Below are 26530 nucleotides of genomic sequence, written 5' to 3'. Positions count from 1 at the left end.
TATCTAAGAGAAAAATATGTGGTTATAGTGCTCACCACCATGTGGATATGCAATCTAATTTACTTGTATAGTAACCTACAAACAAGGACCGGAAGGCCCAAAACAACTTGTTATGTCTAAGTGTGTTAGGCCATATGTACCGGGCGACAAAGAAGGGCGACAAGGGGCGAATTGGGGCGCGAACACCGTCTCCGTGAGCGATTTTTTGGGCGAATTGGGGGGGGGGGGGCACGAGGTATTTCTCGCCAGTGTTGTGTCTGTGTATTACTATTATATATATGCGTGTATGATATATATATATATATATAGGGTGGGGTTAAAATAAGAAGTGGAGTTTGTCTAAAAAGTGTAAGAAGTAATCTGGCGCGTTAGATATGTTGATCTAATAGTGAAAACACACTTTTTACACTTCTTAAGAAAAATCTACTTCTTATTTTAACCTTACTATATATATATATATATATATATATATATATATATATATATATATATATATATATATATATATATATATATATATATATATATAAATATATATAAGGGGAGGATTATCCTAAAAATAAGTAGTTTCCTAGGAAGACTAAAAATAAATCATAGCCATTGGATCATATCAATCAATGGTTGAGATTTAAAATTACCAAAAACCGTCATAGTTTTCTAGAATTACTCTTTCACCATTATAACCGACATAGTTTTCTAGAATTATTCTTTCACCATAGGTTTTAATGCCAAATGTCAAAATTTTATTGGTTCTTACCATTCCTAGGAAACAACTTCTTTTTATTTGAACCATTTTCTATATATATATATATATATATATATATATATATATATATATATATATAACATGACGCAAAACGCCTCATTGTAGTCCCTCCACTATACATAGCCTTATAGACAAAACAACCTATCTAACACATTGTGGGACCATCAAGACCCAAATAGTGTACAGAAAACCACGCACATGTGATGTATATGAAGCCCTAAATAGAGATGACAAGTGAACCTGATCCTGACGAATAGATCCGATAACAAAATAATGGGACGGGTATTCATGTATGGGGTACTTGGCATGGAATCAGTTTTAAAAATTCCGTGGGTAAGAGACGAGTATATATGGTATCAGGTGGTACCCGAAACACGTATTCTAGTTTACCAAACCATACATGTAAATGTTATCTATTTTGTTTTCTATTCCTTTGTTCTTGGTTAATAGAATAATTTACTAATTCATTTACTTTTGGCTTTAATATATTTTAATTTCTTTGACTAATAAAATTATATATATGAAACTATAAATAGGAAGAAATGCATTTTAAATCCCAATCGGAAGTTTTTGACAAACCTAGTTACATGCTCAATACTCGGTGAGCATGGAGCCGGATTTGAGACATGGCTTAACAAATGTATTCGTATACTTAAGCTTAAACTTGCTGTTTTCATTTCATTAACAATATCATAAATACATTTATCAAAACAATCACAGTAGACACAATTTATCAAACACAATTGCAAAGGTAATAGATACCTACTGAAGTAGTTGGTATGTGGGATCTAAAACCAATATTTTGCCTTCTCAAAAAATTCCTGTATTCTGACCCGTAGGTATGGCGAAACCTAGTAAGTTTAAAGCTGAGCCAGTTGACGGATATCAATCGGATAAGCATCAGACGATGACTGAGCATTGTAAGATCTCCTGCCAACGATTACATTTGCGGCTTCAGTAGGGTGAAAAGCGTCCCAAAATAGATGTTCATCTCTGTTTGGGCAAGGTGTTTGAGCAGGAAGACACGTGATTTGCCCGTTGTTCTTTCCCACTCCACAACATCCGGCATTTGTCACTGTGAAACCTACATGTTTCATTGATCAGAACAGTGTTAATTTCTTGAAAAATGTTCCTTCGAATTACAAACTATTTGATATAAATATATACCGTAGGACTGAGCGTTGTTGATCAAGTCTTGGAAAATGTCGTAATTGTTGATGTAGATGAATTTTGCATCGGGTAGGTCCCTGTTGAAGTTATCGACAAGAGATATTAGCTCGTTGTTGAACAACTTGTTCGCAGAGTTTATTTTCTCATCACATGTAGATCCGTCGGCACTGTTTTGAGCCAATGCGTTTGGACTACACCCTATCTGTCCAATGCCATTCAACACAAGTTTCCTTGCACCATAGTTATATAATTCCTGATAGTACCAAAATTCATATATCTCGTTATTCTTGAAAACAAAATGTCAACAGAGTTTACCCATCTATTATAGTTGTTGTTATTTGATTTATTTTGACAGTGTTTATATGCTACTATTGTATCTTCCATTTGAATATTAGGATAGTTATTGAAGTTTTATCATTACCTTATTATCTTGTAATCCAGTAACACCTGTTGAAATAATAATTCTATTACTTACTCGTATTAGCTCCGAATATTGTTGAATGAGAACTGAAGCATACTGCTCCGGTGTATACTGACTGCTAGTTCGGTAGTAATTAGGCATGAAATAGTTATTAAGGTAATCGTTGCTTCCTAATCCGACCGAGTATATACATTGTCGAAGATAATTCGCTGCCGAATCTTGGTCTCCGAGTATATTCACCACTTGTGACACTGTATTTTTATAGTTATTCACCTGCCCACCGAAGCTAATTCTTGCACCCTATAAATCGATGAATGAATTATTAGCGTGTAGTTGGGTAATTAAGAAATGTTTATAGATGTGCCAGCAACATCATTTTATAACTTTAGATAAAATGTACCAATTGTTGTCCTGTTTCATCTCGGATTCCTGCTGCTGCTGAGGCGTAATTTACGCCCTTAAGTATCGCTCGGCCCCCAGCATTCGCATACGGTGGAATATAAGCGTCGAATCCCAGAAGCTCAGCTACAGATGAAGAAATATGTAGCTTTGTAAGATTAATACATGATCATATTAAATATGTATGTGTATGATTATATAAGTAACAAAGTAAAGTGATGAAACTTACCAACAGTATCAACAACTGTTTTTCCATTGCTAAACCTTCCTGTCGGGCCATTCGGGAAATCAATACCGTATGGCAAGTAATTAGCTTTTGCCAATGATACGATACCGTTATTGTTCCCGTTATCGACCAAAGAATCGCCAAAAATAAAGTAACATGGAACTTGAGGGTCAGCATGAACCTCAAAAGAAACCATTGTTAGTGTTATGACTATTGAAATGACATGCACAACAAACCATCTTTTTTGCTCACGTGTCATTTCTACAAATTAATAGTGAAAAGTGAATGCAAGCAAGAGGAGTTATCAATAGCAAAAGTGTGGGATGATATTGATATCTAAGGTCTTGGTTGGTGTATATATACACACAAAATCACATGTGTTGTGTGTGTTTATGATGGAGAGATATCAAGTGGCATATGACTATTTTCCCATATGAAGTTTTGTAGTTGGGAAGTTGGCAGGATGCATTGAATTCACGCGGAATTGTGTGGGTTTCAAGTACAGTAAGCATAAGTTTTTGTGGGAGTACTAGTGTCTTTCTGGTTGAGTGCTGATTGGTTCATTAAATGCGATAGCAATCAAGTTTTCTTTATTGAAATGGTCAAAATAACAAAATTTCAAAAATGTCTATTTTCACTTTCCACTTTTTTAAAAATGTTCATGGAATTTATAAAATCATTCGTCGGCTTGTGTAACAAATTCGAGCCCCTCTAATGTAAGCCAATAAAATCAAGTCATCCGTTTTGTATTCTTTCGGTCTTACCATTTTAAAACGACGTTTTTAAAAAGTGGCAGAAAAAGCTAGCATAGTTTTGATGGCACATGTATATATGAGAGGCGACGAAGAGTAACAATGGTGGTGGTTAGTGGTGGCCACTAACGGAGGTGCACTATTTTCAGATTCTTCAGTTTCATAGAGTCGGGTATAAAGAGTTCTGGGTCGTTTCGATGGTTTGGGTCGTTTTGGTGGTTCGAGATTCGGGTCTGTTTGAGGTTCGATGGTTCAAGCCGACAAATCAATTCTGAAACACTTAGGGTTCAGCTAGTCTGAACCCACAATTTGAAATCATCACCAAACACAATATCAATCCAATTACTCATGTATATACCTTCTACTTTCCTAATCATGCGTATAACAAAAGCCCTAAGGTAATTTAAACAAACATACAAGATCAAGTAACCAACAAATACCCACATAGGGTACGGTTTTGAAAAACAGTTAAGAACAAGAGGTGAAAATGATGATGTGAGTTACTTATTAAAACTAACAAATCAACAATTACAAACTAACAAATTAAAACTAAAATTTAACAAATAACTTAACAAGTAACAACATCAAATATAATTAACAATAACAATTAACAAATGAATGTAAGCTTACCTTAAAAGTGGGAGGATTCGAGGAAGAGTAGCAAGGCAGGAGGAAGGAGATACGGACCAACGGTGGTGTGTGGTCGGCCGGAAAAGCAACATGCAGCAGCGGTGGTAGGTATATGGTATAAGACTGAATTATAAAAAAAAATCAAAAATTTCGCTAGAATCCGGAATTGAACATGTTGCATTTAGTTTACAAAACCAACCATTTACCATATGGACCAGCGCCTTTAATGTTAACAGGGTGGTTCCTTCCTAATTTATACGGTGATTTCTCTAATGTTTTCTATATATAAATACACTATTGTTTCGAAACTTGGATGGTTCCGAGGAGAACCACCCATTCATGCTATAGATCTGCCCTTAGTGGTGGCGGCTATGTACCCCTCCCAATACCAGTAGGGGCGAAGCAGGCGAAATATAGTAATTTCCGGCAAAGAATCCATGACCACATATGTACAACATTAATCGACCTTTTTAGGCACTTATGGGCCCAAATATTCAGAGATCATACATCCAAGTGCCTAAATGGCAATGTCAGCATCGCATGCGAAGAATCCATGACCACATATGTACAAAAATCATCAGGTGACACCGACAAACACATCCATTATAGAGAAATCGAGGATAGTGAACTTAAAATCTGAGGAGACTCTAGAGAATTCGATGGAAACCGAAACCGGTCAATGATTTCTGATAGATCACTAGCGGATATCTAGAAACCTTTATTTATTCCTTTTGTTTGATTAATCTTTCGGCTCTCCAGTAATATCGGACAAGCATCGCGAATTAAAATAGGTTGATCTAGCGCTATTGTAAACCATGAATAAATTATTTTTAATTTAATCTGATTTACTTGAAAAACACAGTTTATATAATATTTTCGTGAGCTAAAAAATAACATCAAACAAATAATCTTCGTATCCATCTTTGTCTATAGTTAAACCTCGAATCATCATCACCGACTTGTAATTATGGCTAAATCCAGCCCATTTCGCTCTGCATTGTCCTTCTACATGTTACGATTGACTTGTTCAACTATGCAACCAATTAATGCGTTTGACTTCATGGATAACCAACAACGATTATAACACAGCAAGCCATATTTAATTTTGATAACAACTTTCTTTGTTTAGATATATATACTTTTTATTTATTTTATTCATTTTCCGTTATAGGACTTGAACTCAAGTCTCCCTCCCATTCAAATGTTTAAATGTTTTGTCTTTTTTAGCGAACTACTAACCCCTTTGCTTGTGTTTACATATGCTAACTATGTTTTTTTTTCAACGAACCATTGACGCATCGATCTTCATTCCATCCTCAAGAGAAAACCCATCAAATATGAGAAAACCCTTAACCCAACCTGAAATCCGCTATTTTGTTTTCTTTTTTTCTTTTTCTTTTTTTTTTGGCACGGGTATGACATAATCCCAAGACCTAACTTTTTTTAAATTAAGTTTTTAGTGTGAATGCCAATTATGTACTCTTTTTTAACGACATAGATATTATTTTATTTAAAGATCTAGCTTAATGTATATGTAAGTTTACACACCAATTTAAAATTACATCAATTTAACCCATTTAAACATGAGGGATTAGCCTTATTCTTTGTTTGTGATTTTAGTATAATCGATCTATTTTATGTAAATGGGATTTACTTATCGAAATATTATAAACCTTGATACATATTAGGAAGTATGAGGTGCATGTTCGATAAAGACTTTTATGATTTCAAGCACCATGGAACCTTAAGGATTCTTAGGGATGAAGCCCCTAAATCTAAGAGGAAGGCCCCGGGCTGGCATCGTGCTACCAACTGTGGAACTTTTCATTAGCACTCTCGGGTGGTTTTTTTGGTATTGAAAAGATTAAGAATGTGACATTTTTCCTTGTTTAAAGTTCTTATACCAATCTCTGAAGTTTATGTCATTGAGTTCAACATCAAGAATAGATTTCGTAGAAATTTTGGAATTAGAGGAAGACGTAGGAAACAAATTTAGTATTAGTATTATCGACTTTTAAAACCCTTAATTAATAATAACCCAATTAAAACCATTATTTGTTAAAAGGAAATGAGATTCATGGTTTCATTGACAGCGGACCTAAGTTGATGCCATAGGGATCGGCCGACCCTGTGAAAAAAGTGTTATACATGTATTAAAATCTTGACCAACCCTGTGAAATTTTGACACCAACCTCTGCGAAACCAGTGAAATTGTAAGATAAAAAGAAAAGACTAAATTTGCACTAGCAGGAAATTTTCCATTGTCTGTGAAGACGCAGAGGGAGCTCATAGTGTAGGTTAAACGAGGAAGATGATGACTTAATATTTAAAAATGAGAATTGTAATTTATATTGTAAAAAGAAAGTCTAGTAAAAGACATATCTATACATCCTTTTTATATCTTAGTTCATTATATTAATAAACAAATTTTCCATCTTTCATTTGTTGTATCCTTAATATATATTCATTTACTATTTATTGTTTTATCAGTATATCATTATTAATAATTTCTTTCAATGTTTTGTATCCATGCTATTTTTTTTAGAATAAAAACTAGATGAATATATGAATTTGTGACCTCATGACCCGACCGAACATAATGGTTTATCGGGCATGCATACGATCCCCATGAAAAACTAATGCCCATGAAATTAAGAAAGTTAATGGGAAACATTAAAGTTTAAGATTTTCTGATAGCTTTGCTAAGGAATAATGACACAAGTAAGAAGATGAACTAGTTTTTAGGTTAAGTTATTAGATATATATATAGTTACGACAAAAACTAACATTTAGTTGCTGAATATTACATTTCACATTCTTTTTTTGTTATATGGTATTTTATTTAGTTATTTTGTTATTTTTTTATATGACGTACCCGATTTGACCCGACCGAAGAAAACGAATCGATCCGGAAAAGAATTTGTATACCGATTTAACATGACCCGAACAGCCGAACCCAACCATAATAAAATTCAAATACCGATTGTCAATTGAGTACCGACCCAAAAATATTCCGACTTCTGTGTAAAAATTTTCTGGATCCGCTACTGTTCATTGATCCAGTGAATGGCTTGGCACTCTTTCACATGAAAAGATTATGTAGGTAGGTAACTCATTTTTTCAAACTAGTGTCCTAGTCCGTTTTTTGTTGCACATATAATATATGAGTAGTTTTTATTTCTTTTTCACAAAATCTGACTATTATGTGTTTGTAGTAGTGAAGGAAAACAATATATAATTAAGTGATACAATCAATTCCATGCATGAATGCTTTGAGAAAGTGTTTGGCATAAAAGTTGTTTAGTATTAAAAGCAATAGACTTTTATGAGTATAAGAAAATACAACAGTAATCTTGCACATGATTTCACACATAATGTCTATATGATGTTGTGCCTTCTACGATTCAATTTCGTTGCTTTCACACATCAGTCACATTCCTCAATTTTCAAAAGTGTACAAATTCCATTCCTTTGCCATCATTTCTTCTTCAGAAACACCATGATAAGCGAAGAATTTGACGAATCAGAAGTTACTTTTGTGGAGTTTGAAGCACAAAACACACAAGAACATCACACCAAAAGGCGACATTACAACTTAAAGACCAAAAGTAAGAAGAAAACGAAAAAGCATTCGACTCCAATCAGTATTCCAAAATATAATTCCCGTGTCGGATATGTAGAGTCTGATTTATTTGAAGATGATTATGAGTGTGAAAGAATAGTACCGCCCCATGTAATGTTACGGCGAAGAGTCACAAGAAAAGTAGCATATTCAATTTGTACCGGATTCAGAAAGACTTCAAAAGGAAAGGAATTGATTCAAATGAGGGATTTGGTGTTTAGGCTCATGGGTTATCTTGAATGTTGATGTACATGGATGATTTCTTTCATCTTTTATTGATAAACTCATGTCGGTGGTATTTTGTTTTTTGTTTCTTTTTTTTTTTTTTGTGTGTGTGTTTTTTTTTTGTTTTTTGTTAGTCTCTTATTTTGTTTTAGTTTCGTCATGTAATGAACGTAATGGAAACTGACTGAATGTCAATTTTTTTTTGTTTTTTATTATTTTGTTTTAGTTACGGCATCGTGACGGACGTGACGAAAAGCGACCGAATTCGTGTAGACTCACCGTGTTTTGTTTTAGTTCCAGTACCGTAACTAAAACGGAACGAATGTTGATTTTAATTTTTGTTTTTTTTAGTTCCGGTAACGTAATGAACATGACGAAAACTGACTGATTTCGCGTAAACTCACCGCCTCAACGTCCGAGATCAGTAACGGTCGGGTTTTACCAATAATCGATTTTTACCAATCGACGCCACACCATTGGTCCACCCCAATTTTATATATTTTTTTATGTTTTATTTTTTGTGTTAGTTCTGATACAATAACACACTTAAGATAACCGACCGAATTCGCGTCGACTTACCGCATCAACGCTTGGGTTTACTATCGCCCGGGTTTTATTGGTCAAGTCCAATAACGAGCGAAACCCTCATTTTGTGTTGCTGAGACATGCGCCTAAGGAGAAAGTCTTTGCAGCCGAAGTCAGCCGAGGAGCCGAGTGACGTGCTAGCGCTACTAATTGAGTGCCAACACGTAGTTGTGCTTGCAATGCGCCTGAAAAAACACTAGTTTAGTATAATTAAAAACCAGAATTAAGAACACTTACTATAATAATTATTTTCTTACAAAGTGACGGTTCTGTATGCCCTAAGGACGAATCAAACAACAAACAACTAGTTTACTTGGATCAATCTCAACACTAGCTAGCGAAAATCACCAGTGAGGAACCGAGATCTTGGATCTTGTTTGGGTTTCTTATTTGCCCAAAATGGAAAGTTAGATATGGAGAGGAGAAAGTTGGTGAATGGATAAGATAATATTATGCAAAAGGTTAATTGTGCATGAGTATGCTTCACCTTATATAGGTGAGAGCATATCATGCACTCTTCCATTACATGGGCCCAAATGGGCTTATGTTTACATGGCCTTAGGCCCAAACATACAAGGAAATAAACCGACAAGCTAACTAAATTACAACAATAGTAGAATGAGTAAATACAAAAGACTTAATTGGCAAAACAAGGCCTTGTAGTCTCCCTTTAGTCTTTAATATTTAATCCGTTAGCTCTCGTCTTTAGTCGGTTTCATAGTCAAAGCTGTCTTCGCAATCGTATAGTTGATTGTCAACAAGAAAGTGTACGAACTTGTTGAACTTCTCAACTATGTCATCAGTTTTGTCACGTCTGACGTCCTCAATCGTTTCCAGTGGCGAATTATATAGTTTCAACATACCTTCTTTACCATGAGCAACCAATTCATGCTCATCAAAGAACCGAATATGGTGCATCCGTTCACAGTGGATCACAAATTCTCTAATGTCGTTTTCGAACTCCTAGCAGCTTGAAAGGTTCTCCATGATATATCGGCCTCCCATCTTTGTGGGTCTTGTATTGCCACGCCTTCTTTTTCTTACCTTCAGCAGAGGCATCCTTGGTTCGGCAGCGGTAAGACTTACCCTTGTTCAGTTTGAAATTGGGGTAGCCTTTCTTCCGTTCCTTGGTCAGAAATCTCAAGAACCTGCCTCTCAACTCCTTCTCTTCTGCACCCGGACCAACAAATCTTCTAAAGTAGTTCATGTCCAGCTCAAACAAGGTATGCATATTCGTGTCATACATGTAAATCAAATCCCTATTGGCACGTCTAATATCCTAAGTTTTGCTAGAAGGGTGCAAATTGCTGTATAGTATAGGGAGTCATCATGGTACGGATAAAGTCGATCCCTAAGACTTGCAACCTGGTTGACATAGTGTCTTTTCTTCATTTTTCATCTCAGTTGTTGAGAAGATTCGCCACCAATTGCTTGACCAGTTGTCGAAGTCTCATGTTACTCTCCTTCATCACCACGAATCGGAGTATCCGGGTTCCGTGAATAGTTGATGTCATCATCATCAACTTTATTTCCTTCTTCCACGACTTCTTAAACAGAGGAGTTGGTACCTTCAAAAGAATAAACATTAAAAATTGAGGCTATTTCAGCCTCCAGTGCAGCATCAGCTTCCTAACTCTCCTTGCTTCACTTGGTGAGTCTTGTGATTTGCTCGTCGTATTCCACAAGTGGCTTCATCATCGCCACTGTCATCATAATCATCATCACCGCTTTCATCACGTGGTTCGTCAAAGCTGTCATGAGGATCATCATGTTCATCATCACCTTCATCATCATCACCATCTAAGTCATCATCATTTAACTCGTCATCATCGTTGTCATCACCATCGTCACCTTCAAAAACTTGCTCTTGCACATCAAGAGCAATCATATGAGCAGCAGGAGCAGTTACTTGAGCAACTGATGTAGCTGCAACAAGTGCAAAAGTCATTGCACTGACCTGACTGGTGCTAGCAGCAGTAGCAACAACAATCTCTCTGCTTACAATGGCTCCAACAACCACAACTGGCCCCTCAACGGCAACACCAACACTACTTCCACCAGCTTCTTTCCTTGAGGATTGAGGGAGGGTTCCATCAAGATTGCTTTATGCTTTAACCCTCTTGGCGTCAGCACAAGGTCAGCGAGTACCAACCCTCGAAACGTTTCCATCAAACGTGTCCTCAAGTTGTCAGCGTCTTCTTCGATTATCCTCAGCACTTCAGTGGCTGCAATATAGCGGTTTACAATACCTTCTTTAACACAATTTTGATCATTGCTGAAGCGTCTTTGTTCCTCTATCTCTTTCTCCAACCGCTCGATCATTGACCGCAACTCAACATTCTCACCAATAAACAAGCCCACGTTCCTTGAGGAACTGGACTCTTCTTCTAAGAAGCTTACCCGAGACTCAAATCTCTCAAATTCCATCATCGCCCCATCAACGATTGACTCAAGCTACATCCTCAGATTTTGTGCAAAGTTGGAGAAGGATTGAAGATCAGTTTCCAGATGAGAAACTCTTGACATAAGCCTTAAGATATCGTCATGATGTTCGACTTTTCTCAGCGTGTTTTAATTGATCAACTGTTGCTGATTGTCTATATGTTTTTGTAGATTTTCAATCAAGCTCCTTTGGCTTTCAATCCGAGCTCTATCAAGCTCTCTATCATGCTCCAGCTGAGCCACCAGTATAGCAAGAGCATCCATTTACCTTGTCACCTGCTCGTTGATCGCCTGTTGTTTTTTCACAAACTTTATCATCAAGAGTTCTCTCTTCACCGTGTTCTCTTTTGATTCTTCAAGTGCTCTAATCCTATCGAGAATAGGATCTCGAAACACAGGAGACTTCGTTGATTTACCACTTGACATGGGTTTGGCTGCTATGACTGGGATTTTGTTTGTGGGGGGAGGTGTGATTGAGAAGGTTTGTTGTATGGTGGTTTGGGTAGGCATGGTTATGGTTTGGGTTGGTAAGGATGTGGTAATGGTTAATGGTAGGCTAATTGGTTCGGTTGATGTTGGTATGGTTTGTGATGTAGTTTTGGGTGTGGATAAATGAGGTAAATGTAGAGGTCCCGAAAGATGAACCTTTAATGGGTGAGGTGAATTGGTATGTTGGTGAGCTAAATTGTGAGGTGGTCCTAGGAGGTGATAGTGTGTGTTGTGCAGGTTCGGTTTCTGCTTAGGTGGTTGTTATAGGAAGATTTTTTAAAAATGAGGGCATGGGTTCGTCTAGCCTAGATGGTGAAATAATGAGGGCATGGGCTTAGGTGGTGCCTAAACTTGTACCCGCTTCTCCCAGCAGGTTCCAACATCGCCTTAAACACCGTCTGTCTAACCATGTTTGCATTATGAGGCTTAGATGGATCGAAAACGTTTCCTTCATCGTCAACCTCTTTTGGATATTCTGGTCTTGGAATGTTCTTCAGTAGATCATCCAGAATAAGTTGAACGAAATGAGGATACATCTTCCAGGTTTTCTTCGCGAGCATATTAGAATGCATGCTCATGAAGAAAAGCCTATAAAAGTTGTACTTAATTTAATTGGTGAGGTAAGACATCACTCCAACCCACTTTATGCTCAACTTGTCAACCCCACTGTAACATCCTACTTTCGGTTATTATAATAAAAATAAATTTCGTTATTTCATAGTGTTTCGTTATCGGTTTAGATAAATAGAATACGAGTTGGGCCAGTGCTGGGTAAATGAATATGGGTTATGGACTTGGGTTAGGAAAGAAAGAAGGAAAGACCATGGGCTTAAGCCCATGATCCATAAATATATAAACCCTTAATATCCATTTAATCCTCATTCACACATATTCCATACACCACCCAAAACACACACTTAAAATTTCTCTCTAATTCTTCCTTATCTCTAGCCGAAATCAAGAAGGAAACCGAGCACCGACCCGAGGTAACGATAATTTAATATTGTATGAGCTTAACCCGTTAGATAAAGTTGCGAAACGACGAGCCGACACCGTTAAACCGTTTAAATCACGAGATCCGGGTGGAATCGGGTATAAACCGAACCTATGATGAGCTTAGGGATCACCCTAGCTCAGATCTGGACCGAACGGGGCGAAAAACGGTGAAAAACGAGTTAAGAATCGTTTTTCCGGTGAGTTCGCGTTTTTCCGGCGGCTTTCCGGCAATGACAGCGCCGGAAAGGCGGAGCCGGAAAAGTAATACGAGGTTAAGGGTATGTCAGGGAATGTTCTGACATTCCCTGACCTAACCCTAGTTCGCTAACGGGAATTTAGCGAATTAAGGGTGATTCGTTAAGTAGATTCGCTGAGGAAAGATAACGAACTAGCCTTAGTTCGTGTCCTGATTCATTAAGGAAAGATAACGAACTAGCCTTAGTTCGTGTCCTGATTCGTTAAGGAAAAGATAACGAATTAACCCCCCCCCCCAATTTCGTTATAGCCATTCGTTAAAGGAGATAACGAATTAGAAGGTCCAGTTCGTTACTTGAACTGATTCGCTATGTGGACTGGTTCGTACAAGGACGGATTCGTCAGAGGTCCAGTTCGCTAGAGGGTTCAGTTCGTTACAAATGACCAGTTCGCTAAGATAAGTCAATTCGTTAAAGACTGAATAACGAACTAGAAAGTTTAATAAAATGACAGAACAGTCCCTGGATTTAGAAAAAGAATGAATTAATTACAATTCACCCCTTGAACTTTTGAGTTAGCAAATTAATTAATGATTCGAAATTATAATGGAAAATGTGTTACGACAGTTAATGGAAATAAAATTTTTCCAAGCTGACCTGGCAGCTCGACCCCAGCTAGGGGCTCTGCCCCTTAGACCTTGCTAGGGGCTGCCGCCCCTAGACCCCGCTGCCAGGGGCGCTGCCCCCGGACCCCCGTTCGTTGTGGGTTATGTAAAGATAGAAATACAACATGAGGAGTAGTAATTAATTGATACATGTAAATATTATACAGTTAGCCGTGCACAACTCAAGAAGGGAATAACTATTAACGGAGAGCGTAACAGGATCCAGGTGAGTTTCTAGCCCCATTTATGTGTTATGTTTTCGGGGCTGTGTGCATACTCAATATGTTTGTTAATACGCTTATCCTAAGAGATAAGTGTATGCCTTATGTGAAAAATGTGAAATGTATGAATGATTTCCTGATGGTACGTGAACGATCTTCGGATATTGCACGTACTGTCAGGTTGTAACGCTATGTGTAAGGTAAGTATGATATGTACGCTTATGTGTATGAATGTGATAAAGTTAATAAAAGAAGGAAAGGATGGTTGTATGGTTACGAAGAGGGTACCGGGCCCTAATAATACTCGATGTATGATGTATGGTTGTATGGTAACGAAGAGGGAATCGAACCCTACTAATATTCGAGAACTAGGGAACCGAACCCTACTAATATTCGAGGAAAGAGGGTACCGAGCCCTAATAATACTCGAGGAAGGAGGGTACCGAGCCCTAATAATACTCGAGGAATGTAGGGCGTAATGCTCTTTATAACGTAAGATATGAAAGCAAGTTAATACAAAAGAAAGTATGAAAGTATGAAAGTAAGAAAGTATGAAAGTATGAACCGTATGAAAGTATGAATGAAAGAATATAAGTTTATGTGTATTGTATAATGTATGATTAACTAGAACTCACTCAGCGTAGCTGACTTTTAGTATGCACGCAGGTGAGTAGGATGAGGCAGCTCGCTTGAGGAGACACGTGGCACTGAATAATGTTGGCATCGGAAGATTCGAGACGTTTAAGTTTAATGTTTTGTTCATTTTGAAAGACAAGATGTTGTTTTAAGACAAGATGTGTTTTGCTATGAAATGTTTTACGAAAGTTTTTATATTCCGCGAATGTTTTAATTAACTCTGATATTAGAACTGCGTTTATGAGTAAATCCAACACGAAAGTAGGGCTACCGGTAACGGGGCCTTACAAGTTGGTATCAGAGCAAAGTTCGAGAGATTTAAGCATCCTACATGCTTAGACTCGAATAGAGAATGGGATTTACGTAAGAAAAGAAACAAGATGCCAGTTCAAGAATGCCATGGGTCACTCAAGCAAGCTCAGCAAAGGTAAGATGTATGATTAAATGATGTATGATAACAGATAAAGAAAGGATATGTGATCGATAGGGATAGGATTACTTGATCATTTTGATTGACTAATTGTTTAAGTAGAACCAGCACAAATAGACTCATAACGGGAAGTGTATAGGACACGGAAGGTAACGTGATCAGCTAATCACAGCTGGCCACTGTTATTACCTGTTAGCCTTACTATCCTTGTACTAAATAGTTCCTTGAGTGATGATGTTTGTGTTTCCATTTTAGAATACGATGGCTGGAGCTGGAGACATTGCTGGAGCTGGAGGTCGCACTGGACGACGCGGCAGTCCTCGTCGTGTCCAGCAACCTTCGGTTGAGACAGCTTCCAACACCGGGGATGAAGGGAGTGCAGCTGGAGGAGGCCCGGTCAACATCGAAGGGGTTCAACTGGATCCCGCAATTCAAGCAGCTATTGTTCAAGCTGTAGCCACTGCTGTGAAGAATATAACTCCTGGAGGGTCTGCTGGAAGCCGTGAAAGAACTGCTGAAGGGGCAGGTGGTGATGGTAGGAAAGATGATGAGAGGGAAAAGGGTGATTCAAGCGAGGTAAGGTCTGTGAAAGTTGATGATAGGAAGAGGGGCCGAGGCGATTGCAACTATAAGTCCTTCAAAGGTTGTGACCCGCCTATGCTGACTGGTTTAGGAGACGCAATCGCTACTCTTCAGTGGATAACCGCTATGGATAAAATTATCCGAATCAGCGAGTGTCGTCATGACCAAGCTGTCGGTTATGCCACCCAATCATTTGAAGATGAGGCTATGTATTGGTGGGAGAGTGTGGAGCAGAGGAAGACCCGTGAAGAGATCAAAGCGATGAAGTGGGAGGATCTGAAGGAATTAGTGATGAAGAAGTTCTGTGCTGACGCCGAGGTTGAGAGGGCGGAGATGAAGTTCCTGAACTTGAAAGCTGGGACGATGACACATCGTGAGTACACCATTGAGTTCAACCGAATGTCTAGGTTGGTGCCCGATATGGTCAACACTGAGGCTAAGAGAATCAATTGTTATGTGAGGGGATTACCACAGAGAGTCCGCATGTTAGTCAGGACAAGTAAACCTGCTACTTTCGATTCTGCTGTCGAACTCGCAGAGATGGTCTATGCAGACCTGGCTGCGGATGATGTGGTGGTGGGAGACGAGAAGAAAGAGAAGAAATGGGTCGCTCCTGCTAAACGACCCGGTACCCAGATATGGAACCCTAAGAACAAGCAGCCAAGAGTTTGGGAGAACAGGTCGTGCAAGACTTGTGGCAAGGCACACAGTGGTGAGTGTAGGTGGGGAAAGGGTTCAGATACATGTCATAAGTGTGGAAAGATGCATGCTGGAGAGTGTAGAGTTGGGTCGAATGTTTGCTACAAGTGTGGGAAGGCAGGCCATTATGCTCATGAGTGCAGTTCTAAGCCTGCATGCTACAAGTGTGGTAAGACAGGTCACTTTGCTAGAGAATGCACCGAGGGTGAAGCTGGAGGTAGTGGAAGGAAGGATGCCGATCAAGCTAGGCCAAGAACCAGAGCCTATATGCTGACCCAGGAACAAGCTAGACAGATTCCTGATGTTGTGACAGGTACGTTCTTAGTAAACGGCATTTCTGCTTCCGTATTATTTGATTCTGGCGCGAATAGAAGTTTTGTAGCTACGACATTTAGTAAACTAGCTAAAATGAAAGACTGCCGAGTGTCTGAAACTTTTATAGTAGAAACCGCCAGTGACACTTCGGTTAAATTTAACAAAAATGGTAAAGAATTGTAAGATAGAGTTAGAGGGACATGAGTTCCCTGTTACTTTGTATGTTATGACCTTAGGAGGGTTCGATGTAGTCTTGGGAATGGATTGGTTGTCTGAGTTTGAAGCTCAGATAGTATGTAAGAGTAGAATAATAAAGCTAAGGTCTTTAGATGGTAGTGCGGTGACGGTTTACGGTGATAAAGAAAGTTCTGGGTTTAACGTCATTTCGATGATAAAAGCCGATGGGTTATTACGAGGAGGATGTGGTGCCTACTTGGCGTATGTTGTCAACGCTACGGCCGAGATGAAAGAAATGAAAGATGTTCCTATCGTGTGTGACTACCCAGAAGTGTTCCCGGAGGATCTTCCGGGGTTACCACCGGAGCGAGAGATAGAATTCCAGATAGATTTAATACCAGGAGCCCAGCCCGTCGCGAAAGCACCTTACCGTCTAGCTCCGTCCAAGATGAAAGAATTGATGTCCCAACTGCAAGAACTCCTCAACAAAGGTTGTAACGCTATGTGTAAGGTAAGTATGATATGTACGCTTATGTGTATGAATGTGATAAAGTTAATAAAAGAAGGAAAGGATGGTTGTATGGTTGTATGGTTACGAAGAGGGTACCGGGCCCTAATAATACTCGAGGTATGATGTATGGTTGTATGGTAACGAAGAGGGAATCGAACCCTACTAATATTCGAGAACTAGGGAACCGAACCCTACTAATATTCGAGGAAAGAGGGTACCGAGCCCTAATAATGCTCGAGGAAGGAGGGTACCGAGCCCTAATAATACTCGAGGAAGGAGGGTACCGAGCCCTAATAATACTCGAGGAAGGAGGGTACCGAGCCCTAATAATACTCGAGGAATGTAGGGCGTAATGCTCTTTATAACGTAAGATATGAAAGCAAGTTAATACAAAAGAAAGTATGAAAGTATGAAAGTAAGAAAGTATGAACGTATGAAAGTATGAATGAAAGAATATAAGTTTATGTGTATTGTATAATGTATGATTAACTAGAACTCACTCAGCGTAGCTGACTTTTAGTATGCACGCAGGTGAGTAGGATGAGGCAGCTCGCTTGAGGAGACACGTGGCACTGAATAAGAGGCTGGCATCGGAAGATTTGAGACGTTTAAGTTTAATGTTTTGTTCATTTTGAAAGACAAGATGTTGTTTTAAGACAAGATGTGTTTTGCTATGAAATGTTTTACGAAAGTTTTTATATTCCGCGAATGTTTTAATTAACTCTGATATTAGAACTGCGTTTATGAGTAAATCCAACATTAAAGTAGGGCTACCGGTAACGGGGCCTTACACCCACCCTTTTGTGCAGATAAACGGTGGGCAACAATATTAAAAAAAGAAACTTCCAATAAGCGGGTAGATGTCTCTTCACGCATGTGGTCCAAACAATGTCGTACCCGATGTCTTTGAGGAACTTTGGAATGTCTTTCTTGTCAAACTTCTCATATGGATCATCAGGGGAATCATTGACCTTCAGTGCCTTTCTCACAACCTCCTCAGTAATAATCAGCTTTTGATTAGCTACTTCAGTTCTAATTGAGGTCCCCTTCTTTGTAGGCTTTGCATTTACCCAAAATTGTTCAACCCAAGAGTCATGAATCTATGAGTTGGCGGATATGTCAAACATCAACGGGCAACCTTGCAATCGATTGATCATTGAAGTAAACACCATGTGCTTCCTCTTCCTTGGAAGATCAAGCGGACATAACATGTTGTGTAGCTATAATAAGACATAAAAGGAACACTAGAGATAATTATTGAGTTTTAATCAAACAAGTAAAACTATATAACTGTTAAAAGAAAAAAAATATATATATAAACAGTATGTAATTTAATTAGATAGGTGATGTATTAAACATAAAAGATTAAGAAATTAATTTTTTTTAAAATAAAATAAAGTAAATTTAAGTTAATATGAAGATGTATTTAAGAATGCCAAGGAAAAACCAATCGAATCGAATAGCTTGTTAACAATTTAATATAATAATAACAACCGATGAAAAACTCTAAGTCCCAACCATTCGAATGTAAACCATTTGAATCGAATACATGAAGTAATCGAATCTAACTTGAAATGAAACTAATCGAATCCAAGGATTCGATTCGAATCACAACAACTTAGGTTGGATTAGTTAAGTGTATTTAGTTAGAATTGGAATACAGGTTATTCAAATCCTTTATATTAGTTAAGATTTCAAATTGTCCAAGTATCAACCATTCGAATTGAGCTTGAAACTAATTAATCGAATCGAATTTCAAAGCATTCGAATCGAATGGGAATTCGATTCAAACGGTTTTGAATTAGATTTGATTGGAATCAAATTCAACATCGATTCGAATTCGTTTTATATTGTCTTCGATTCATTTGTTTTATCCATAGAGAAATTCTGAGAGACTTCATTTCATTCGAATAGAATCCACATTCGATTTGAATGGTTTATACATTCGATTCGAAGGGTTTATACATTCGATTCGAATGGAATTGAGATTCAAATGGAATTCTATAACTTGTCCAGATTCAAAGTCTTTCTCTTTTCTAGGTTTTTATAATCCCGTCATGAGTTTCTGGGCATCTTAAACTTATCTTCAAACACCTTTTCCAGGTCAAATAAGACCCAGAAGGTCCGATAAAGACCTAAATATGAAAAACTATACAAACTACTACCAAAATTCAATTAAATCAATATATTAATCCCTTATAACGGCGATAACAAGACTATAACACCAATATGAGCCAATAACAACATGTATTATCCTATTTGGATATGAACAGTTCTTAAGGGAATTGTTCTAAGACCCAGAACATAAAGAGGACGAAAACCACCATGAAAGGTGTATTACTGCGGGTGATGGATTCATCATAGTGATTATCAAGTGGGATTATGAAGATATAAGCAGCAGGTTTGAATTTTGGATCTTGGGTTTGAAGAACCAAGGTAATGAAAAGATACGGTAGAGAGAGAGTTGAGAGTGTTTTTCTTTTAAAAGTGAAAGATATTTTGGTTGGCCCTATTTATAGGGTCAGCCTATCTCACGATAGGGTCAAAACGTCTCTAGTTTTAAACGATTTACACTCTCGGCCCCCAAACTTTGAAAATACTTACAAATTTAAACCCAAAAAATATTTACCTACCGAATCCAAACACTGTAATATATACAAGATATATTTTTGTCGATCCGACACTTAACAACTTTTGAACGAATGACATTTTCCTGAACCCATAAACCATTCATAAAATCAAAGATAATAATAATTTAAAATAAAATGTAAAATAAGATAAAATAAAATAAATATTAAAAAAATAAAATTAAAATCAAAATTAAAATTAAAATTGAAACATACTTAATAGATTAAGTTAAAAAAAACAAAAACAAAAATGAAAATAAAAAGGTAAAGATGAAATTAAAATTATATTAATTATACTAATTATAAAAATTAAGAGCGTATATATATTTTAGTGAGAAAGATCAAGACATGAAATCACATTGTCTGTCAACTTTCTAGGTCGCACTTCTATTTAGATATTATTATGCCAAAAACCCAAAGTTAATTGTGGATATACTTTTTCCACTTTAAGCTTAACAAGTATTTAATGTCATTGTGGTACGTTAAGGTATATATTAAGCACAACAAATTACTAACTCCATCATACATTGGGCATAGTTTCTGTTCATCAGTATCACCCCAAATTACTAACTCCATCATACATTGGGCATAGTTTCTGTTCATCAGTATCACCCCAAATTGACTCCGACTCCTTAATGATTGATCAAAATTTTAGCATTTTTAGACTTTTTGCAAATTTTTCTTTCAAACAATAAAGTTTGAACCATGGAATTTCTTGCCATATTGATTTACAAGCCTTCATATAAAGTGTTTAGAATTTACTTGTTTGCCCCACATTACGTGGTTCTAATATGCCCCCTTTTGTTTGTTGATTTTCAACATTTTTGTCTTGAAATTAAATTCTTTTAAGCACTTTGCAGTTTTTCTGCTTTATCATTTTAATTTTTAATATTTGTAGTTGAAGCAAGAATAATTTTTCTGGTGATCAATCACTAACGGGCTCGTGTATGGCTGACTAATAAAATTTTTTCCTTTATCTATATGACTTTTATTGGAGTTGATAGCTGCTTATGAGTGTGTGCCAACTAGCATAGGCAAGAATTTAAGTTTATATCACGTTGACACTTACTTGTTTGTCAAGCCTACCTACACATCAAGGGATGATCTTATTGCCTTTTTATATACTCTTTTCATATGCTAGGATCATTAGAGACAATTTCTTATCGTTTTTCAACGGTCGGATCGATTTCTCAAAATTATAATTTTCATAATATTCAACTCTCTCTAAACAGGAGCTCCCTTTAAACGACATAATATATTTTTTGAAACTTTTTCTGAATATAATATAATAAAATAAAGATAAAATATAAAATATTTTTGGCAAAGTCAAGTGATTTAATTTTGTTTTACTTAAGATTAAAAGTGAAAATATTTTTGGTGAGTTAAACATAACTCATTTTCTCCCTCTAAAATTGAGACATATTTTAAAATAGACAAAATGGCAAAAAAACGTCATTTATGTTTAATCGTTTTTTCAGTTGACGTCCTTTAGCGAAAGACATGACATAAAACATCCATTATATTTAAAATCTCTATCACATTATGTCATTTGACCCTAACCCAATTAACTTTTCATGTTAAATATAGTCATGTGCATCCCTTATGAGGGTGATTTTGTAAATTTATAAATATATATTTAATAATCAATATTACAACTCTCTCCACATCTCTACTCTCTTTCTTCTTCAACCCACCAATTCATCTTCATCCCCATTCCACATGTAACTCTTTCTTCTTCCACCTTTCAACTGCCCCTCCTCCGGTCACCTCCTCCACTGCCGCCACCTGCACTACCCACCCAAACACCACCACAAGTTGACGCTGGAAATGTGGCTGGCCACCATCAGCGCCTTCCCAAATCCATAACCCTAGCCGCCGCATCAAAACCCCATCACAACCATAAACCAACACCTTACCGTAACCCTACTATTTAATTGAATTGAACAAAATCCTAGAACTTGAAGCAGAGATTGAAGGCTTCAATATGTGTTCCATCCTAATTTTGAATCGAAACCCTAGAAGGCTCCTACTAGTTACAACTTGTAGATGACGTTGCTGTGGTGGTGGCCTGGTCAGCTAGTAGTGATATTGGTGGTGACTGGGTGGCCGGATTTAATGGTAGACAGAGGTGGGTTTTTTTTTGGGGGGGGGGGGTAGGGGGATTAGATGTCTTGTAGTGGTAATGGTGACACATGTTGGAGGGGATAAGTGGTGGTGGTGTTGGGTGGTGCAGATGATGGCGGTGGTGGTGGCCGGAGGAGTGGTGGAAGAAGAAAGTGTCGTAGGTGGAATGGAGATGGAGATGAAGATGAATTGATGGGTTGAAGAGAGAGAGAGAGAGTTATTTTTACAAATATTAATTATTAAATATATATTTATGTATTTTACAAAATTACCCTCATGTGGGATGCACATGACTATATTTAACAGGAAAAGTTAACTGGGTTAGGGTTAAAGGACATAATGTGATAGTGTTTTTAAATGTAAAGGATGTTTTATGTCACATCTTTCGCTAAAGGGCGTCCACTGAAACAACGATTAAACATAAAGGACGTCTTTTGCCATTTGTCTTTAAAATATTTGCACGTTTATATACAAAAAGATAAACCAAAATTAATCAAAGGCGATCATGCCCAATGACTCAAAAAGAAACAAAAATTGGGCACGATCAAAGGCTTTGGTAAAAGGATCAGCAAAGTTGTAATCCATGTCGACCCTTTCAATATTGAGAAGTTTTCGGTCATAATAATCACGAATGAAATGCATTCGGATGTCAATATGTTTTGTCTTAGAGTGGTGGACCGGGTTTTTAGCAATACAAATTGTTTCCTCTTTATCACACTTGATAGGGGTGTTAAAGAAATTCAAACCGTAATTCAGCAGCTGATGTTGGATCCAAATCACTTGTGAACAGCACGCGGAGGCAACAATGTATTATGCTTCAGCGGTGGAGGTGGATACGGTCACTTGCTTCTTGCATTGCCAAGAGATTAATCGGCCTCCTAGGAACTGACATCCGCATGATGTTGAATTTCTATTAAGATTGCATCCCCCACAATTTCTATCGACGTAAGCATGCAGTACTAAAGGGGAGTCCTTGGGGTACCAAAGACCTAAGCGAGGCTTTCCCTTTAGATACCGAAAGATACGCTTTACAACGGGTAAGTGAGATTCTTTTGAATCACACTGACAGACATGGAACATAATGTCCGGTCTGCTGGCAGTGAGATACATTAGGGAGCCAATCATTGGCAGGTAAAGGTATTGATCAACTGATTCTCCCGATGGATCTGGAGCTAACACGGGTTAGGTAGAAATTGGAGTGAGGAAGTAATTGGAGTCCTTGAAACCAAACTTCTGAATAATGTCATGAATGTATTTCTCTTGATGTACCAAATTCTCGTCCGATTTTTGTTTAACTTGAAGTCCCAAGAAGAAGGTCATGTCCCCCAATGAGCTCATTTCAAACCGACTTTGCATGACTTGTGAAAAATCTCTACAAAGCTTATCATATGTGGATCCAAAGATAATGTCATCAACATACACTTGGACCAGAATCTGATCGTCTTTTACCTTCTTGATAAAAAGTGTATGATTAATAACACCTCCTCTGTAGCCATTCTTCAAAAGATGTTCTGCTAATGTAGCATACCAAGCACAAGGTTCTTAATGAAGGCCATAGAGATCTTTATCAAGACGATCAACATTTTTTAGACGATCAGGATCTTCAAAACCTGTTGGTTGCTTGACATATATATTCTTTCACTTTTCCATACATAAAAGCAGTCTTCACATCCATTTGATACACTTTAAAGTTCATGTATGATGCATAGGCCCAAAAGAGACGAATTGCCTCATGCCTAGCAACAGGAGCATAGACTTCATCGTAATCGAGACCTTCATGCTGAGAGAAATCTAGAACTATCAACCATGCCTTATTTCTTATAATCACCCCCTTATCATCCTTTTTGTTCCTGGATACCCATCTTTTCCCAACTGGTTTCTTGTTTTCTAGCTTCTTAACTAGCCTCCAAACATTTAGCTTCTTGAATTATAACAACTCATCTTACATTGCTTCAACCCACAAGTTTTCCTTCAGAGCTACCTTGTAGTCCTTTGGTTTGACCTGTGAAATAAAGCAAGTAAAGAAGACATCTCTTAATAGTACCATATTTACTCTATGTTTGGATGCCGGTTAAGGGACAATGATGTTTTCGGTGGGATGTGTCCGATGAATGGGTAGTTGGGGTGTGTCTTCCACTTAAGTGACTGGTTCCGCTTGAAGATTAACCGCCAGACTCTCAACAGGATGGAATATGCGAAAAGCATTGATTAGAACATCATTGACAGTCTGAACAGTGTCAGGTTGATCAACCAAGTGTTCTTGTGAAATGGGTTCATCCCAGAGATTCTCAACAAATGGAACAACAACTGCAGGAACTGGAGTTGATGCAGTGTTATCAGATTCACCAGTAGTGGGTTCCTTAGCATCAACAACTTGCACCATGTCATTTGAAAAGGGAGGTGTGACAACAGATTCTACCACACTTGGTGCTGCTTGAAAATTTTATACTGGTTCCGTCTGAACTTTTTCAACATTCTCAACTGACGTATACGAATCGTCTAAATCAGAATCATATGCGTCTTCAACGACAACTAGATTAGTTGAATCAGCGGACTGAGGAGCAGGGTTGTTAACAGTTGGATTATTATTTGGTGAAGGAGGGGTTGCAGGTGGTACAAATCTGTTGGAGGTGCCAGCAGATAGATTTACATCAGACAAACTGTTGGCAAGAGTTTGTATCAACAGTGGTTCATGGAGAGAATATGGAACATGAGTAAGTAGTCTTAGTCAAACAACCAGTTGGGTCCCGTGCGAGCATTGGTGGCGTTAAGATCTTTCAAGTCAACATTGAAGGATTCCACCATCACCTTAGTCTTCTTGTTGTAGACACGATAAGCTGTTTTGTTGGGAGCATATCCGACAACACTACGTGAATATTGACCTTCAGCCACACGAAAAAAGTGTGGCCGTAGGCCTTTAGCCACACACATTTGGTTCAAGTCATATGTGGCCAAAGGTCGCGACACCGTGGGTATGATATGGCCACACACAGTTTTTGGTGGCCTTATGTGGTAATAAATGTAGCTAAAGGGTACAGGCATTAGTTGCTGTCCATCAAGAAGCCTCTCCAATAAGTGTGGCTAAACGGTAGAAAATGGCCACATGAGTATTTACTATGAGTGACCATTTCACGTATATAGCCACATGAATTAATGTTTCAGCCACATGAATTTTATAATAATGTGGCTAATAGGGTTGTGTTAAGCGTGCATTGTGACCTATACCATGTGGATATAGCAAAGCAATGGCCACTTAATTTAATAATAGTGTGGCTAATTATATTATATAGACACTGGATATTACATTAAAAGTGGCTAAATATATTTACTTGCCACTCAAAAACTCCTTTGTAGATTATAGTGTGGCCATTGTCTTACCGTTTGTCACACAAAATGTTTTTCCTAATATAAAGTGTGGCTATTGTAAAACTTTTCGTCACACATAGTGAAGTACTGTGTGGCTAATCATAACTTATAGACACTGGAGGTTATTGTAAATGTGGCTAAAAATGTGAACTTGCTAGTCAAAAACTCTTTTTTTTAGTTTGTGGTGTGGCCATTGTCTTACCGTTTGTCACAAATAATGCTTTTCCTAATTTAAAGTGTGGCTATTGTCAAACTTTTCGTCATACATAGTGAGGTACTGTGTGGCTAATAATATCATATAGACACTAAAGGTTGTTTTCAATGTGTCTAAAAATGTGAAGTTGCCACTCAAACACTCTTTTGTGGTGTGGCCATTGTCTTACCGTTTGTCACACATAATGCTTTTCCTAATTTAAAGTATGGCTATTATCAAACTTTTCGTCACACATAATGAGGTACTGTGTGGCTAATAATATCATATAGACACTAGAGGTTGTTGTCAATGTGGCTAAAAATGTGAAGTTGCCACTCAAACACTCTTTTGTGGTGTGGCCATTGTCTTTACCGTTTGTCACACATAATGCTTTTCCTAATTTAAAGTGTGGCTATTGTCAAACTTTTCGTCACACATAGTGAGGTACTGTGTGGCTAATAATATCATATAGACACTGGAGGTTGTTGTCAATGTGGCTAAAAATGTGAAATTGCCACTCAAACACTCTTTTGTTGTTTGTGGTGTGGCCATTGTCTTTACCGTTTGTCACACATAATGCTTTTGTAATATAAAGTGTGGCTATTATCATACTTTTCGTCACACAAAAATGTTTATGTTGTGGCTAATGGTCATTTATAGACTCTCATGTGTTCTATGTGGCCAAATTGTGTGTAATTAGGCAATATATAATTATTTTTATTTTTTATGCAGTAATATAAAACAGCTATAAGCAAGCATGACAAAACAAAATTAGAAACAAATTATATTAACAATAATACTCACTTAAGCAAATGTATATGCAAAATATCTTACAAAATACAAAAATAACGACTACCTATATACTAGCTAAGGCGTCGGTTTTCTTGGCACTGCTCCTTGTCTTCTGTTTGGTCACCCGGTCTATCGTTGTGTACTTTGCCTTTGCCTTCTTGCCAGCTCTGTCTGGTTCTTTTGAGGATGAGAGTGGTGGTAGCTGGAACAACAGAATATGAAAAACAAATATGTATAATTAATGTCGTATTTTGTAATTGAATAGAACAAAATAG

General features: G+C 37.5%; 1 protein-coding gene across 1 annotated transcript; it reads right to left on the bottom strand.

Moving 5' to 3' along the window:
• Positions 1–1548: 1548 nt before the first annotated feature.
• Positions 1549–3475, bottom strand: LOC143629969 (GDSL esterase/lipase At5g45670-like). Its single transcript, XM_077099105.1, has 5 exons — positions 2986–3475; positions 2758–2882; positions 2412–2657; positions 1934–2189; positions 1549–1850 (listed from the first exon to the last, which is right to left on the bottom strand). Exons 1-5 carry the CDS (start codon positions 3239–3241, stop codon positions 1627–1629), a joined length of 1107 nt encoding a protein of 368 aa, XP_076955220.1. The 5' UTR covers positions 3242–3475; the 3' UTR covers positions 1549–1626.
• Positions 3476–26530: the final 23055 nt, after the last annotated feature.

This window comes from Bidens hawaiensis, unplaced genomic scaffold (genome assembly GCF_021521415.1).
Source record: "Bidens hawaiensis isolate Kalapana, Puna unplaced genomic scaffold, B.hawaiensis_p1.1 tig00005498_1, whole genome shotgun sequence".
In the NCBI taxonomy this organism is placed as follows: Eukaryota; Viridiplantae; Streptophyta; class Magnoliopsida; order Asterales; family Asteraceae; genus Bidens; species Bidens hawaiensis.
The sequence above is the reverse complement of the archived record's forward strand: the minus strand, read 5'-3'. Positions and strand labels throughout refer to the sequence as shown.